The 18,776-nt window shown below is 32.0% G+C and overlaps 1 protein-coding gene across 1 annotated transcript; it reads left to right on the top strand.

Annotated features, from left to right (window-relative positions):
• The first annotated feature begins 7,103 nt into the window (after positions 1 to 7,103).
• On the top strand, positions 7,104 to 17,091 carry LOC134259048 (uncharacterized). The gene is made up of 17 exons (XM_062741645.1): positions 7,104 to 7,119; positions 7,218 to 7,511; positions 7,752 to 7,890; positions 8,389 to 8,590; positions 8,815 to 9,650; positions 9,726 to 9,843; positions 10,393 to 10,572; positions 10,697 to 10,733; positions 10,913 to 11,230; positions 11,474 to 11,607; positions 11,903 to 12,101; positions 13,000 to 13,119; positions 14,288 to 14,442; positions 14,576 to 14,710; positions 15,760 to 15,874; positions 16,150 to 16,243; positions 16,723 to 17,091. The coding sequence occupies exons 1-17, from the start codon at positions 7,104 to 7,106 to the stop codon at positions 16,856 to 16,858; spliced, it is 3,228 nt and encodes a 1,075-aa protein (XP_062597629.1). The 3' UTR covers positions 16,859 to 17,091.
• The last annotated feature ends 1,685 nt before the right edge of the window (positions 17,092 to 18,776 follow it).

Genomic DNA, 18,776 nt, shown 5'->3' on the forward strand with positions numbered 1-18,776 from the left:
ATGGGGATGGGGATTTTTGATGTACTTTAATTTTTTCCAACTTATATTGGATCGCATATCTTATCTTAATAGTAGCATCGTAATCAATGTATATATGTAGGTTTCCAAAGTGCGATGGGACTCCAAAGTCCGATGGTTACGCCAAAATCCGATGGTCTGCGCCAAAGCCCGATGGTTTGACACGCCAAAGTCCGATAGTGCAGAAAACAATTAACGTTTATGACGTAATAGTACTACTGCGCAAAAATGCGATGCCGCGCCATGCCAAGGCCCGATTGTTAAAAATAAATACACATAAATAACAAGAGGCCCATGGGCCTTATAGGTCACCTGAGCATTATGCAACAACTTTCCAGTGATTTAATTTGATTCATGTTTTAAGCCAGTTGCTATGGCGTTCACAATTTTGAAAGAGGCACCATTGATCATCATAACAATACACTTAGCAGTTGCTTAGTTTGTTTACTTAATACCCATTGGCAGGGTAAGGGAACAAAAAATGCATTTCAAGTAATCAGTAATATTCAGCAATAATCAGTAATGCCCCTATCACAATGAACCCCTGACCCTTAGACCTAGATCCACACATTGCACAATTTTTGAAAAGGCACCCTTGCTTTTCAAAAATATTTGATTAATACCAAGGAGCAGATGATCTCAAACAATTCATCCAGTTTCAGAATATAAGTACACCCCCCCTATGGTGCCCCTGACCCTGGGGCCTTGAAATTCACAATTCTGGAAGATTAGGGCCCTTGCTCATCATAACTTTATAGGTAGTTCATCTGCTTAATACCCAAGAGCAGAGAAGAAAACTTTCAAAGATTTAATGTGTTTTCACTATATAATTAAAAGAGCCCAAACCCTATCACTAGATTCTCTGACCCTAGCGCCATAAAATCAAAATTTTGGAAGAGGTATTCTTGCTCATCATAACTATGTACCTAGTTTATTTAATTCCTAGGAGCAGAAAAGAATTTTTTTCAAAGAATTCATGTATTTTCACTATATAACCAATAGAGCCCCGCCTAAACACCCGAACCCTGACCCTGGGGCCATAAAATTTACAATTTTGGTAGAGGCACTCTTCCTCATCATAACTATGCACTTAATTGGTTTATTTAATACTCAAGAGCAGATAAGAAGATTTTCAAAGAATTCATGAATTTTTACTATACAATCTATAGGGCCCCACCCTAACACCAGAACCCCTGACCCTGGGGCCATAAAATTCACAATTTTGGTAGAGGCACTCTTGCTCATCATAACTATGCACTTAGTTGGTTTATTAAATACCCAGGAGCAGAGAAAAAGATTTTCAAAGAATTCATGAATTTTCAATATATAATCAATAGAGCCCCGCCCTAACACCAGAACCCCTGACCCTGGGGCCATAAAATTCACAATTTTGGTAGAGGCACTCTTGCTCATCATAACTATGCACTTAGTTAGTTTATTTAATACCCAGGAGCAGAGAAGAAGATTTTCAAAGAATTCATAAATTTTCATTATATAATCTTTAGAGCCCTGCCCTAACACCAGAACCCCTGACCCTGGGGCCATAAAATTCACAATTTTGGTAGAGGCACTCTTGCTCATCATAACTATGCACTTAGTTGGTTTATTTAATACCCAGGAACAGAGAAGAAGATTTTCAAAGAATTCATAAATTTTCACTACATAATCTATAGAGCCCCGCCCTAACACCAGAACCCTTGACCCTGGGGCCATAAAATTCACAGTTTTGGTAGAGGCACTCTTGCTCATCATAACTATGCATTTAGTTAGTTTATTTAATACCCAGGAGCAGAGAAGAAGATTTTCAAAGAATTCATGAATTCTCACTATATAATCTATAGAGCCCCGCCCTAACACCAGAACCCCTGACCCTGGGGCCAAAAAATTCACAATTTTGGTAGAGGCATTCTTGCTCATCATAACTATGTACTTAGTTGGTTTATTTTATACCCAGTAGCAGAGAGAAGATTTTCAAAGAAATAATGCATTTTAACTATATACTTTTTTAGCCCCGCCCTAACACTAAAACCCCTAACCCCGGGGCCATGAATTTCACAATTTTGGTAGAAGACTCAATGCTAATTACAATCATGCAAACAGTTTAACTGCTTGATGTCCAGGAGTAAAGAAGAAGATTTTTAAACATTGCATTAATTTTTGTGGTTTTTGCCCCACCCCCAGGCCCCAAGGATGCTTTGTGCCAAATTTGGTTGAAATTGGTTCAGTGGTTGCAGAGAAGAAGCTGAAAATGTTGAAATGTTAACGGACAACTCACAACGCACGACGCACGACGACGGACGAAAACAGATAGCAATAGGTCACCTGAGATTATTCAGGTGACCTAATAAATGCAAAGACTAACCCTAATCTTTTGGATATTGGTGCGAGACTAACACTTATCAGTCGAAAAATAACCATAAGATAGATATCTTGGCTGGGTGCAGGACTAATCCAAATCAGTTTAATAGCGTGCGAGGACTAACCATAAAATCTCTTGGGTGAGTTCAAAGAAACACATTGGTGTTCAAGAACTAACCCAATCAATCATAAGGTGTACAAGGACTAACCCTAATAGCTCTGCTGGGAGAAAACAATAAGCAAAATCAGTAAAATTGTAAGCGGGACAAATACTAAATCAATGGATTTTGAATGCAGAATAACGTCATGACGTTGGACTTTTGTTACGTCATAAACGTTAATTGTTCCTCCACACCATCAGACTTTGATGTGTCAGACCATCGCACTTTAGCGTCGCGCGTCTCATAGAAAACGAGCCATCGTACTTTGGCGTGACTATCGGACATTGGCGTCCGTAAAGACAACGAGCCATCAATGTTTGGCGCAGACCATCGGGGGTTGGCGAAACAATCGGACTTTGGCGTCACCATCGGACCTTGGAGTCTTACATATATAATATCTGGTATGGATGTTTTTTGGCTTGCAGAATTCCGATGAATAATAATTCATTGAGAAGCATAAATTTGTTATTATATTTTTGGTGTATTTCTGACCATTCAAAGGATTAATTTATCCCGGAAATGGCAAGTTATTTTTCTGATAACCATAAACTCTAGTGAGGCCCCCGAAAATAGCAAAATAACCATTTGAATTCATCCTTGAAAATATTTACCAATTCAAAAAGATAGCATCAAGGCAAGAAAAGCAACGTAATTTAACTATAAAAATTCAATTCTCCTAGCTTTTACATTTAAACTTACTTTAGAAAACATAATTTTTAGATATATACAGGAATTAACACACATCGAGAACGTTTTTATAATGATATAATAAAAATCCCCCAAAAAGGGACAACAATTTACATCTGAGTGAATAATACTTCAACCTTCAAAAATATCTATAAATTCATTTAAAAAAAACTTCCCTTTTCAACACTTTTTAGGCAACAGACACCTGATAAATGGTTGCTGTAACAACCCCTTCCTTCTGAGATTTTTTTAGGCAATAACTTTGGAAATACAAATGAACTTTTACTCTATCATGCCATTACTTCGATATTTAAAGTCATTTTCCATTTCTGTCAATTTGTTAATTTTTAGAAATTACCTTTTTACGATAGATAAAAATACCACGATACAAAATCTTGTTAGTACACAGGTGTCCTATTTCGAGGGAGATATTAATACGAATACAGAATTACTAAAGAAATTAATGCAAAAGGCATATCAGTGAGATTGTTGTTTTAAAAGTCATTTTAGCGTGAAATTTCAAATGTGTTAATATTGCCCATCATTCTTAGAAAAAAATGTAATATGTAAACTGAAAACCTTTCATAATCCAACATTTGTTTTTTTTTATTGGCAAAAACACCAAACCCTCCTACAATCACCACATGTAAGTGCATGTAGAAAAGGGAAAACGATTTTACATGTGCCAATTTTCGGTAAGACGAGCACTTCTCATTTTAGTAACTCAATTTTTATGCAACAACCCCCGTTTTGTTAAGGTATTGTTGAAACCAACATACGACAAATGACATTTTAAAGGTTTTATAGGTCAGAGGCAATTTAATTTAGTTCTTATGTTTTACAAATTAAATCACCCCTATTTTGATGAGAAGTGAAAAACCAGATATCTAAATCTCTAAGCAAGCGTCCCTTTTCGTGCCAATTTTAAAAGTAGGAATAAAACGTTAAACTTTTGAAAAAAATGCAAATTATTTATCCAGGATAAAATTAAAAATATTTCCAATTATGAATGGAAACCTTTTAAAGTTTCTTTTTCTGACAGGAGCTAGAAAAATGATTTTGTTTAGGATCTAGATGACAAATATGGAAACTTACTGTATAAAATGTAATAAAGAAAAATATGCACTGTAAAATCATAAATCTTCGTCGGGGTTAAATTCTCGTTGTTTTCAAGCTACGAAGAGGCCCACGAATTTATGTTCACTACGAAATGTAAAATTTCTTATGCATTATTACATAAAATTTTCAACTACGAAATCGAATCCCCACAAACCAATAATTTTTACTCAAACCTCGAAAATTTTACCCCAACGGAAATATGATGTTACAGTTTCTTTGCTGAAATAGTCTTAGAACATTTTAATATACATGTAAATATTGTTTTCCTTTAAGGTTTCGTCAAAGGTCAACATGTCCCAAAATTTATTTTTACAACAGCCCCAAAACTATGTGAGATATAAAGTTAAAACTTTTACTGTTTATAAATCTTTCATTGCTTCACAGATAGAAAGTATCACTTGGTAAAAGAATACTTGGAAAAATATCAATTGAGAAAAAATCTTTTTAAAAATGCATACATTTTCAAAAAACACAACTAATTTATTCCGTGCTCTTAGTGAACACTATCATTGCAGAAACAAATATGTTTATCAATGAAGGGCAAGTTGGACTTGGATAGCCTCTGGAAAGTTGTTTTCCCTGTTTATTTTGTCCAAATGTTAAGACTTGAAAGTGAAAGTACATTGCAAATGGCGGATTCTATAGAGGCCTTGTCTTAATACATGTCATGCTTTCAATAACAGCCTTTTAGAGACCATTCACGTCCAACTTGCTCTTCAATGATAAACACATATTATTTCTGCAATGATGGTTTTCACAAAAAGGCCAGAATTAAGCAGGTCCATTTTTCTTCAAATATGCACATTTTCTGAAACAATTTTTCTCAAAAACTATCTTATTTAAACTATTTGTTATCAAGTGATACTTTCTAAATATTAATCAATGATATATTTATAAACTGTAAACATTGTGACTTTATACCACACATAGTTTTGGAGCTATTATAAAAATATTTTTTAGACAATGTTGACCTTTGACCAAAACCTTAATGGGGATAAAATAGTTTGTAGTATTAATGTAAGGTATACTTAAACTTTGATTTCGGTATTTAAGCTGAAAAGCTCTCAGAAATAAACACTTCGTATCATAAGGTTGCTTGATATTACCTGTATGTATTCGATTAACTAGAATATTCCTACCAAAAGGAATGTTTTTGCATTAAAAAATGACAAGGAATCATTATTCTCAGAGTCATTTTTCTACAATGCACACGGAGAAAAACAATCCTAAGGCCATAATTTCTACAAAAATGACATTTATCTACGTAGAATATTGACCAGGGGGTCAAATTTCTACGTAGAAAAATGACCCACGGTCAATATTCTACGGAGGTCACTTTTCGTCGTTACAATGGCTTTGGCATTCATATTGCACGTGTACGAGAATATTTATTAAGATAAGTCTTTTTTCAAAGTAACAGAATTGTACTTGACTTAGGACTTTGTCGAGCGTGTAAGAAATTTAACCTTCGTCAAAATATGTCCTACGGGGGCATCAGTGTTAATAATTAGTCTTATCTGCAGTACTTACCTCTTTTATATACCACTCATTTAAGTAGAAGTTCAAGAAAAATAAAATATTTATATTACGTTTGATTACAGCCATTTGTAGCCCGTCCTGCAAGAACGGAGGGATTTGTTCCCAATCAAGACAGTGTATTTGTCCGCGTACCTATCAAGGGATCGACTGCAGAACGCGTATATATCTGTTTAATTTCTATTTTTAGTTTATGTTCTTTTAGAAACATTGTTCATAAGTCGTTACCAATCTGACCTTTAATATATTTGATAGTTTATATAATTGAGGAATTTTAAAAATTTTGTATTGTTTTTTTTTGTCACGTAGTATAACAAAATTAATAGTGAAACTCAATTTTATATTCAGAGCAAATACTATAATATAAATACATTTACATATTAGTACTTGAATAAATTCAAAATTAACAAAAATTGATCTAAAGCAACACAATAAAAAAGTTCATTATCACTGCATGAAGAATAATGTTATGAATTTTTTATATGATGTCATGTTGATAATACTACAACATTTCGTTCTTAGCTGTTTGCAATCCACCTTGCCAAAATGGTGGTACATGCATTTACCCTAACGTTTGTTCATGTAGGGAGACTTATACAGGATTTCATTGCGAAACGGGTTAGTTTTTTTTTTTATAATACAACTATGTTTTTGTAACGAATTCAACATATGGAATTTATCATGAAAATGGTCTAAAATAAACTACAGATAGGTTACTTTCTTTCTGATTTAAGTCAAGCGTAATGTCAAATGACAATTTCAAGTTTTATAATTTCTTATCTAATGTCCATTCTCTATGAAATGTTGCCATTGCGCATAGTTATAAAATACCTTTTATTTTTCTGCTCAGCCATGTGTTCCTATCATTCCCCATGTTTTCCTGGGACGTGTAGAGACTCCATTAATTGTCAATGCTATGAAGGATTTTCTGGTAAAAATGGAACTCAGCGATGCAAGACAAGTAGGTTGAACAATGATGTCTTAGACATAATTTAAGTTTAATTCATTATGTTATGTTCTTTAATGAAAAAAAAAAGATGAATAACATTGTGATAAAGAATTTTATTTAAGTCAAAGAATCAAGTCATATGATATTTCTTTATACTGTTATAAAACTTAATGCAAAAAAATATTAATTCTAAATTGAACAGTGTATAAAAAGTGAAAATTTGTAAACTGTCAATCGGAATCTTTTTTGACATTGCCTATATAAGTTTTGCAGACATGGCGATTGCATTACGTATGTGCTAAATTATGTACAAAATATGAGTATTCAAATGCGTCAGTAATTTTACCACACAATTTACACTGAGCCTCAATTTTACCATTTCTTTACAGTGCTTTTAGCAAGACGTCCAATAATAACTCAATGTATGTCCGTTCTTGCTAATATTGAAAGAACTGGACAGAAGAGAGAGCTCTATCGTTTTATAACGGATTCATCCGAACCAAACTCCACAAGAGTAGATACGTTATGGCTTAACCAAAAGGATTACAATTATATTAACGTCACATTCGCCGCCTATTATACAGGACCAGAGAATCTAGCAGTTCCAGAATATGTCAAACGGTTCAAATTTGGAATTACTTCAGGGAAAATTCAGATTGAATTATGGAAAGTTGATAGAGAGGGTAAGATTTTCTTGTGTAGACATTAGTCTCTATCCGTTTTAACTGTTAAAATTCAATATGTTGTATTATCTTTCTGCTTTTTGTCTTCTTAAATTTTTTGTTTAAATATGGGTCAATTTTCCATTGTATATGACTTACCTCCAGAATTCTCTAGAAAATATCTTGAATCGGAGTATAGTGTGAATGAAATGTAAAGTTAACTTATCTGCAAAAATGACAATTTTTTCTTTACGGTTTTAGATCAAAACAAACCTTTTGTGAGCCAAAATGAGACCCAAAGCTGTCTTTTCGAACCTGGATCACGTAATCCAAATGACAATGTTTTTCAGTGTAACTTCACGGATGAAAATTTTGACAGGCTTTTGGAAAACGGCGACAAGTAATTAAAAAAATATTCAGATAAATATTTAAGGATTGAATTAAATAGCAACCTTCTTAGTAATACTGATTTATACTGGGTTGGACCAGTTTACGCTTTTTTATAAACTTTAAAGCGTAAACTGACCCAGCCCAGGTTTTATCAGCCTAACATTGGATGCTATCTAATTCAATCTCTATGGTTGTATTCTTAAATTGTGAAGTAAAGAAAAAAGACAATTTCTCCTTAACGTCAAGCGGATTGATACATTTTTGACGTCAGTCATTGTTACGTAGGCAACACAGGTTATATGGTATATATTAATTGTTTTTCCAACCAAATAACGCGTTACAACCAAAATAGAAATTATATACACATTATTAATTAAGATGACTTCTATTGTTGTTTAAATTTCATGGATATTTTGATTAATTGGGCTATAATAAGAATTGTTATATTTATGTTATTAAGACGCTACCTTCTTCGTTAATTCCATTATATTTTAATGTCTTTAAACAGTTTAACATTAACTGTTATTGCTGAAAACGGAGGATATCGAGAACTTGAAGGACCGGGAACTCTGAAAAAGGAAGATTTTTTTATCGGCCAAAAGGCCTCAAAATCAACAATGTTTCGTTTTGATTTCGAGAAACCTCACCATTGCCCTCAAAAGGGAGACTGTGCAGAAAAAGCTTTGGATGTAACAGAAGATATAACAAAGGTTCTTTATGATATATATATTTTGATTTTCTTTCGTATTAAATATTTCAAACCGTCAACAATATCAATATCATTCCTTTTTTTTAAAGTTATGTGTTGACATTCTAAGAAAACGAGAAATATGTTCCCGATATTTCACATATATGCAATAACTTCGCATGTTTAAAACAATCTTTGGCTCAAAATAATGATATTATATTTTGTTATATTTTTTTTATACGAAAGTCCCCGATAACATTAATTTGGAACAACTGGATGGATGATCTCTCAGGACTAAAAGGGTACAAACTACAGGTTTATTTGCTAAAACCGAATACAACATACCTTACAGAGCCCTATCCGTGGAACCCACTTGAAGAGATAGTCATTAACGACAACAATGTCAATTATAGGTATAGGTACACCCCCCAAAAGGCAGGGATGTATTCCTTTATTTTAAACGTAATAGACAAAGCCAACAATACACAGTACGCCCGCACCCTTGTCTTGTATGATCCTTCATCAAGCATCACTCTGTCGACTTCACCGTTCATTGCGACAAGTGCAGAACCAGAGACAAACTACATGTGGCAAAATAATCTCAAAAATAACATTACAGTATCATGGAAAGGACACTTTGAAAACAAATTTCACGACACAAATAAACTTCTGAATCAGGTTTCACATTATCAACATTTTGATCATATTACCAAATACGAAAAACAGGTGCCAGAGCAACTGGATGATAAGTCGGGGAAAAGAACCCTGTTACCTATACAAAATATTCATGGTATAGTTAAATTTGACTATTTCTATAGGAATGGAAACCAAGGTAACAGCACTCCCGATCGCGAGTCATGGTTTTCAGTAAAAAATATATTTTCAGAAAGTCAAACATTCTATATAGACCGAAAAGATGGAAATGCGATAAATTTCTGGGTCAGAGCAACTGACGTCATGGGGAATGAAAAAGTAGACATGACAAAGATATTCTTTGATTCCACTCCACCCGGAGCATTGGCAGACTCAGATGTGAAATTTACACGTAACACTAAATCACCTACCTATGACTTTTCGAGTCGGTAAGAAAAAAGTCTTCTTATGAAATTTTTGCATTGTCCTTTTCATACATATTCACAAAAAACCTAAACCTTCAGATTGCAGGTAGATGCAATTGATAGAAATAGCGGAATTTATAAAGTCTATTTGGAGCTACTAGCAAACAGCAGCAACGAATTATTCCATGAAACTGATATCAAAGGGAATAAATCTGAAGTAAATGTTTTATTTTCATTTCTTTTTTAAGTTAACAATGTTCTGAGGACCTTTTTTTTGAAAAAAGACATTAACATGAAAAAAAAGATCATATTGCTTGTTTATTGGCCTAATAGAGGGGTAAAAAAAACAATTGATTTTTAATGTATTTGTAAGATGTAATAGCGAAAGAAAAAAATGAAACTGGGTCACTTTTTTCGGAAAAAAAATTACAACTAAAAATGAAATGTAATTTTCGAATGACGTTTTCCTTTGCAATACATGTAATTGAAAGAAGTCATTTTATAAATATTTAACTTTTGAAGTTCATCGATTTTTTGATAAGCTAGAGAGAACTCTTAAATACAAATATCATTTCTCTCTAAAAATGACACATTGAAATGTCTTTTATGTCGAGTTTTGCTCTACATGCAAGTTGTTAAGTTTGTATTTTACTTAAATAATACATTACATTTGAAAAAAATAAGAGTTCAAGCAATATTTCATGTGAGTGAGCAGAGGGTTTATGAACCCCAAAAAATCATGATAATCATTTTTTTTTTATTTTAGGTTGATGTTAGAATAAAAGGATACCAGATAGAAACGGGAGATTACTATTATTTTAGTCATTATTTTGACATCAACAATTGTTGGATGGTGGTGTCGAAGGAAAAATTCGCTAATGAGTTTCTTTTGTTAAATTTGACAGTATATAACAACGCAATGGAAACTACCCATTATAGTAAGATGGTAAGGATAATTCGTGTGATTGCATGATTGACATATATTAACACATATTACATACTATTATAGAATCTATTTTTTTTCTTCAAAATAATAAACCTTTATTTTTGTGTTTCACGACTTTTTACAGATTACAGATTTAGCTTCACTTGACGGCATAGATGAGTGTAAGTTATGTTATCAATTTTTACAGTTTTTATTTTTTATTTGTATGTAGAAAATTACAATGAACAATATTGTAGATTTAAGCTGTATAATGTTCAGTTGACACAGTACAAAAATATACGATATAATAACTGTGCAATATAATTTGCATGCATTCAACATACAAACTGTTATTTTTCAGACACTGGCCCTAAAAATTTGACTGTGATAGAGACCTATGACAACAGTGTTCGTCTGAAATGGATCGTATCTCCAACTTGTTACAAAAGGTCCAAGATCACCCTGCAGTTCCGCTCATCTAATGGCCGAACAGAGAACCGATTTATCGACAAGGACGCAGACTGGGTGGATCTGACTGGACTGAATCCAGAAACAAGTTATAACCTGTCTTTTATCACAGAGTATGGACGTCAGAGAAGTGATCCTGTGTTTCTGCATTTTAAAACTAACAAAGCACGACCAGCGTTGACAGTTGCTGCAATAGCAGGAATGTCCTCAGGTAAAATTACGTCGTTAACCTAAACAAAGAAAAATTATGATATTAGATGTACTAAATTAGATCATAAATAAATAAAATTTAAAGAATTCTTCTTAATAAATTCCTTAAAATATAAGCATTAAACATGTGTTTTTTAATTTTTTCTCCCGAAATAAGAATTTGTCTTAAAAACAATTAATGTTTTAAAAACCAACTTCCAAAATACATGTATCAATGTTTTTTTCTTTCCAAAAATCATTTTAGGGTTTTTTATACTTGTTGTCATAATTGTTGTGATGGTTGTCCTATGGCGACTTGGACGTTTGTCAGTTGTACGTGAAGACATTCGACGCCGGGCGACTGTAATTCGAAGGAATATCACAAACCGATTTTCAGCGGTACGTACTGCATTTTCGCCCCCGTTTAATTTTCGTCCCCTCGCCTCGGCGAATTCAAAGTTAATAGTATGATATCTTAAACAAAAATCTTTCTGGGCGAATCTGAAACGGGGCAAATATGTTTCCAAATTTGAAAGGTCGAAATTATAACGGGACGAAAATTAACCCTGTATACAGTAATTAAATCATTTCTACTAAATTAAGGGTCGTTCATTTTGCACGTCTAGCTGTTCATTCAGTGTTCTATTAAAGAAGTCTGTTATTATTTTATTTGCATGATTGTGTTTTTTTAAAGAATCCCAATCATGATGTAGATGACATTTATATATACGGCCAAATGGAACTCAGTAATACTGACAGATGGATTTTACCGAGCTCTAACATTGTGTTGGATGTCTTGCTAACAAGCGGAAGATTTGCAGACATATATAAGGCCAGATACCAAAAGCAAAATAACAAAGCTAAACAAATTGTTATTGCAAAGACTTTGAAAAGTATGTTTTTACAATGTAGTTTGATTATAGTAACTCAGTTTAATTTTCATTTGAATAGCAATTATAAATTAACTCTAAATGCATGAAAGCTTAATAATTTTGAAATACCGCTAGAATAAATTAATATGATTATTAAAGTTTATATCTCCATTGTATATGTCCTTGAAGATTAATGAAAACCATGACCGTTCATCATAACTTTAACGTCGCTTTACAAACCTTGTAAAGTTCCTTGAGCAAATACTTTCATCCTCAAAATATACCCAGACGTACATATTATAAAATTTACCCATACGTAGATATTATTAACTTTTTTTGATAGTAAGAATGACTTAGGTATTTTTATTTTTAAATTCTTAGTCCACAGACCAATGAAAGCATCTCAATGTTTCACTAACGCTGTTATAAATTGCAGGATGAATCTGGTTTACAGTTCTATGAACTTTAAAGTTCTCAAAAGAAACAGGGTTTTTAGATTAAATTAATTACGCTGAACATATCCCTTTGTTCGATACACGATACCAATTTTAATTTTATTTGTTTCGAAAATTTAATTCCTACTTTCATACCGGTTTTTTATTCTTTGCATCGGTATACTTGGACTGAAATTACCTACATGCAAAATAACCAACTTAAAAACAACATATTATTGACAAACTTTTCATCGTTCATTCCTGTCTGCTTGACAGAAATTTTAGACATAATAAAACAAGGAATAAAAATTGTTGCAAAACCTATATATTAAGGTTGAGGTTTAAAGAGACACATTGATATTTTGCATCAATTTGTATTCCATATTGAATCTAAATAAACTCTAGCAATAATTTATCAATCATTTAAAAAAATATATATATAATTTGAATTCTGGTTGATTTAAACACAAATCATTTAATTTTAGGTGGATTCACTGAAGAAAATATGCTGATGATGAGAGCAAAAATTAATTTTTTTGGCAAAGAAGTTGGGGAACATCCAAACATTATCCATTTCATCGGCGCTGTCATCGATAACGATGCGTGTAAGTTATGTGTAATCCATTGCCCTGACTAAACTTATATTTGATGTGGATATATACTTAGTTATCGACGACAAATAAATAGAGACAAAGACTTTGATGAAAGCTATACTTTCAATTTTGTTTAATAAATCGCACGAATTAGCAGGTTCTATACTCAAAGACAAAAACAAGATCAATAAAGTTGATCATTTAGATATATTGAGCTTGAAGACTGCCAGCTACATGTATAACACTAAGACATATGTACAGAATAAGGGTTGTCCTAAACAATATAAGACAGCTTAAATAATTTAGTTTCTATTTGCTTTTATTTTTCAACGTGTAAAAAACATAATGTGTTAACGATCATTAAGTTTGAAACAAACCGCACACTTAAAAGAAAAAATATATTTGTACTAAAATTAGAAAAGTATAATTATGTGTATGAACGCACTAGGGAAAACGTATTTTATATCATATTATAACTTCTTTTAAAAAAAAACATGTAATAATGCGAATATTACTGATTTTTTATTATAAACAAACAACACCTAACAAAGTGAAAAGATATCCAACAATGATCTTTCAAATTCTAGACCAAATTCAAATGTATGTCCATCTATAATGTCACTAATAAGGCGATAATCCGAATTTTACAATGTTCTACAAATATGGCTTTCTACCGCCACAGTAGCTCAATCGGTAGAGCTCTCGATCCTTGATCTGAAGGTCGAGAAAAATTAGATAATGACCGTTTTTTTGCCAGAAGCTCGGTAGATAAATGTGAAAGTTTCGGCTCTTTCCAATGAGACTTTAAAAATCAAAGCCCCATGCCACGGTAGGCGTTGACAAGACGAAGATGCCGCAATTTTTATTAGCCCTGAACGCTGAAAATATGTGGCCATTCATCGATATATAGTGATTCTCGATCAGGACTTAAATACAACATTTAATCCATCAATCAATCTTACTAGGCTTTCTATCTTGGAAGGTGAAGTTTTAAAAATTGTCTTGAATCGCAGTCAAATTATAAACAAATAATATACAGTATCGACATTGTGTATTATGTCAAAAGGTTAAAAGGGATGTTTAATGTGGCAAAATTAGCATGGGAATAATTAGGTGGAATTACACATATAAAACATTTTTTAACCTAATATTACGTTTGATTATCATTGTTTTGCTACAGTTGGACCATACATGGTTTTTGAATACTGTACAAAGGGACAGCTTCGAGACTGGTTATTACAACAGAGGAATGAATCAACAGACGACACGGTGGAATCCTTATATCGAATTATTTACGGAATTTCGAAGGGAATGTTCTACCTTGAGACAAAAAAGGTAAATAGGAAATAAAGAAAAGGACAAAAAAATCAATTTACTGCTGAATGTAAGCTGTATTTGTAGTGATAATATCTTTGGTATTAGTTAAAGAATACATAATCACTGTTGTATTTTATAAAATGTTATTCAGCTGGTGCACAGAAGACTTGCAGCACGAAATGTTTTACTGACTGATGAACTAGAACCCCAGATCTATGGATTTGGACCAGAGCCCCCCAAACACCAAGGCAACGAAGAGGACGGAGATGGTACATCTGAAGACAAGGTTAGATCTCAAAGATTGATAGAAATAGTCAGAAGGTGTAAATGAAGGTTATCATAATAATGAAGTTAAAAAAATAATTAAATAATAAAAATACAAAAAATATTAGGATTGTTTATACTGAAATAAATAAATTTTGTTTATTTTTTATAAAAAAGATCGGCTGACTTAATTTTTTTTTTCTAAACCTCTTTTTTTTCTAAATTAAATTTTACTTTATCCACAATTATTTTGGTTATTTTCAAACAAGAGTAAAGGAAAATTAAACCTATTGAATTGTGTCGAGGATTGTATTCTTTATTCTTCTTCTTTTTTATGAATTATGATAAATAGAATAGGCGGGTCTTAGAACAATGAAGTAATATGCACGTTCGAGAAATCTACCTTAGATGACTATTATAATTTTTATTTCGCACATAGTGTCTTACAGAAAACAATTGTTCAACCCAATGACTGATTGAGAAAACATGCTGGTTTACTTATATCCTATCTCAGATACGTACTTTAGGTTAATTTTCATAAAATTTGTATTACCTTTTAAACTTTAAATACTCAAGAAAAGCCTTATATACATAAAACCTCAGCGTCTAGCGTTTTGGACCAAGCAATGTACATGTACATAAAATTTGAAATTCACTTATACTCGGGAATACATGTACATGTAAGCATTTGTCTATTCATAAACTTTATACAATAAATTAAAGGTTTGTAATTTTGATCATTAAAATTGTAGATTCGTATCAATCTGTGATTAAAAATGCATATACAATGTAAAATACAGTGACCAACCAAAGAAGAAAAAATACTTACTTGAGCTTCAAAGAGTGATGTGGGGCTTAAATGCAATAAGAATTGGATGTAGACATGGTACATTTTTGGTAAAAGAGAAATATTCAATTTGGATACACATAGTGATTAAGTACATACAAATACTAGAGTACATTAAGACATATATTTTTTGTCGATTTACTTGGGGCCGTATAACACGTCATCCTTTTGTTGTACGTGAGAATATTGAGAATCTGAATAAACATTTTAAATAAAACCTTTAGGAGCGAATCCCTTTAAAATGGACAGCCCCTGAATGTTTTACTTCAATGAATGCTGCCAGCATAAAAAGTGATGTATGGTCTTTTGGAGTGGTATTATGGGAAATATTTTCGTTTGGTATGTATATGTTCTTTAGTGTTCCTGTACAATCGTATCATATGAAAAAATATATAATATGAATTGATAATTGGTTTGTTTGTACAATATTACTGAATTAGAAAATATATATATTATATTATATTATATTTATCACTGAAACCTTCTTTAGTGTTTCATAAACTTTTCACTGTTTGTTTTGAAATGGAAAATTTAGCATAATTTAATTGCATGATTGACAGGTCATAACTATTATGTTTTAACGTCCGATTTGTTTTTTTTAATTCATTAATTAGGTGAAACTCCATACCCGGGAGTACGAAGTAGAGATGTTGTAACCCAGGTCAGAAATGGACATAGAATGAAAAGACCAGAATTCGCTAATGACTTGTAAGTCAGTCAAAAACTATTAAGCCTATAACAAACACTTTTCATCGATAGCAAAAACATTGAAAAATTATGACATTTATTAGTGCCAGTTATAAAAAAAGAACGTTTAAATTAAAACAAAACGTGCATAGTAAAAGTTCTGAAAATTACTAAATAATGAAAATTTAAACCCATTTAATTCATACCTCATGAGTTAAAGATGGAGTTTGCAATTTGTTCCGCTTCCATGATTTTTAAAGGATTATGTTTTTTTTCAATTTACAACGAGAACCAGATTACAATTGTCGACATGGGACTTGTATTGCTAATGCTAAATTCACAGAATACTTGTTTCTTTTTAATCCGCATTTTCTCTGCCTCCCGAATTATATCATTTCAATGTTGTTTTGAGCATAAAATAGCTAAAGGTTTCGTTATCTTCTTTTTTCATGCTGCTTTTATAAAGTCTTTTTTGAATGCTTTTCTTTTTTTCAAAATAGTTTTCATGACATTATGACGAGATGTTGGAACACTAAACCAAGAAGAAGACCAAGTTTTAAGGATATATCAACGGACATTGGAAAAACCTTCAATGCTGCACCTTCTGATGAATATTACTATTACCGTGAAAAGTGAAACATACCCATGGAACATTTCGACAGCGCTATTCTTAATATACAAGAACAAATGGGCTCAGTTAGATACGAACCATACTTCAAACTTTAAGTCAAAACAAATTAAATAACATTTTCAAGTAAAACTTTTGAGCAACCGTACAGCTAATCGTACAAGTAACTACATGCTATAATTATTTTTATTTTTTTTTACCATGTGTATGGAACATTATGCTCCTTTTTTTATTTCATTTTTTCGTCATCTGATATGGTATTCAAGTAAGTTTTTCTACAAAAAAATCATCTTTTTAAGGTCTTTTGTGTGATTTCATCATTTTTTGTTTGCTTCTCAACAATTTATCAAAATTGTTTTTCTAAGAACTTCATATTAAAAAGAGTTATGGTTTTTTTTTTAAAAAACGGTATTTGAAAATAATAAGTATTAAAGAAAAGGTATCTACAAAATCACATACGAAACTTTTTATGACGCTTTAAAATCTAGTTTGATCTAATAAAAGCACATGTATCACTGCTGTTTTTTTTCACTTATCAATATGGAGCCACAAATACTTTTTAGATCATTACATAAGATACCGGTAAAATGAGAATATATTTACATCCACTGAATATTTTCTTCTTAATTTCTTAAGAAAACCCATTGCGTTCATCCCTGCATAAACTACATTAGGCATATCACCTGTACAGATTTCTTGATCAGTGGTCGTTCCATCAATGAAACGTACAAAGACGTTCGCATCATTAACACAATAATTAAAATTTTTAATCCTACTTAAAATGATAATTTAAACAGAAATAAATTTAAACAATAAAATGTCTTTCTTTGTTTGTTTTTACTGGAATGAACGGTCGCAGCTATTGCAGAAAAAATTTACATAACCCGCTTACGCGGGTTATGTATTTTTTCTGCAACAGCTGCTTCCGTTCATTCCAGTAACAACAAACAAAGAAAGCATTTTATTGTTTAGATAATATTAATCCACGTTAATGTTGACCAAAATAAGAGTCAACAACAAGAAACATAAATGCTCACGGTGAAAAGTCTCTTTTCATCGCAGGTACATTTTCGAAAATTCGATTCATTTCTTTATGTCTTGAAGCTTTTGCACTTTCTTAAAAATAAGATAAATGATTTTGTCTTCTACTTATAATCTCTATTTTCTTAGTAAACTTTTTACCTTTTCAACACTTTTTTGGATGCTTAAATTCAAGGAAAGCCCATTTTTGGATTCCTCGACACCAGATTATGGACTCGGATCTGTAATTACAGATATGCAAATCATAGTCTTTTTAACCCCCATTCTTTACTAAAGAAAATGCAGCAAACACGATCCGTCTTTTCCTTAAACTTCAATATGCCAATGAAGGAATAGACGCGATTGATATAAATAACGGGTAATATTCTCAATCACAAAAGGGTCAAGTCTGTATTTCACAATATTTTAAGTTAAAAACTAATCCTTGTATTTTCTACAAATATACAATTTTTCAATTACAAAAACAAACTTTGCATGGCCTGGATATTGAGTATCTGAAACATAATCACCCAACGTGTTCATTTTCTTCTTACCCATTAAATCATAGTCCTGCTGGACACGTTATTTCAGGTGACGTGAACATAGTTAATAATGAGGACCGTAGGTCACTTTTTAAAGGTCCTAAATATAGGGAATCCCGATCCTTCAACGGACGTCAGAGAATTTCATAAATATTATTGATCCTGTTGAAGATTAAGCCAGACAGTGGGCCAGATATGAAAGAGGAAACGTTCACAATTTTTCAGAATGGATAAAATGTATTAGATCCATGTTAAAATCACGTAATAAAAAATTGAAGGGCAAAATAAAAACCATTTATATATCCTTCTGTATTTAATAATCCACAAGTTTGAAAATGATCGGTACGTACTGAAGCTGGTCCTT

This window comes from Saccostrea cucullata, unplaced genomic scaffold (genome assembly GCF_032062105.1).
Source record: "Saccostrea cucullata isolate Sc308-1 unplaced genomic scaffold, CSIRO_AGI_Scuc_v1 ctg3366, whole genome shotgun sequence".
Taxonomy (NCBI): domain Eukaryota; kingdom Metazoa; phylum Mollusca; class Bivalvia; order Ostreida; family Ostreidae; genus Saccostrea; species Saccostrea cuccullata.

Coding starts and splice junctions, on each gene's coding strand:
- LOC134259048 (XM_062741645.1), top strand. Junction 7,512..7,751: donor ATGGAAAGTTGATAGAGAGG/GTAAGATTTTCT, acceptor TTACGGTTTTAG/ATCAAAACAAACCTTTTGTG. Junction 12,102..12,999: donor TATTGCAAAGACTTTGAAAA/GTATGTTTTTAC, acceptor ATTTAATTTTAG/GTGGATTCACTGAAGAAAAT.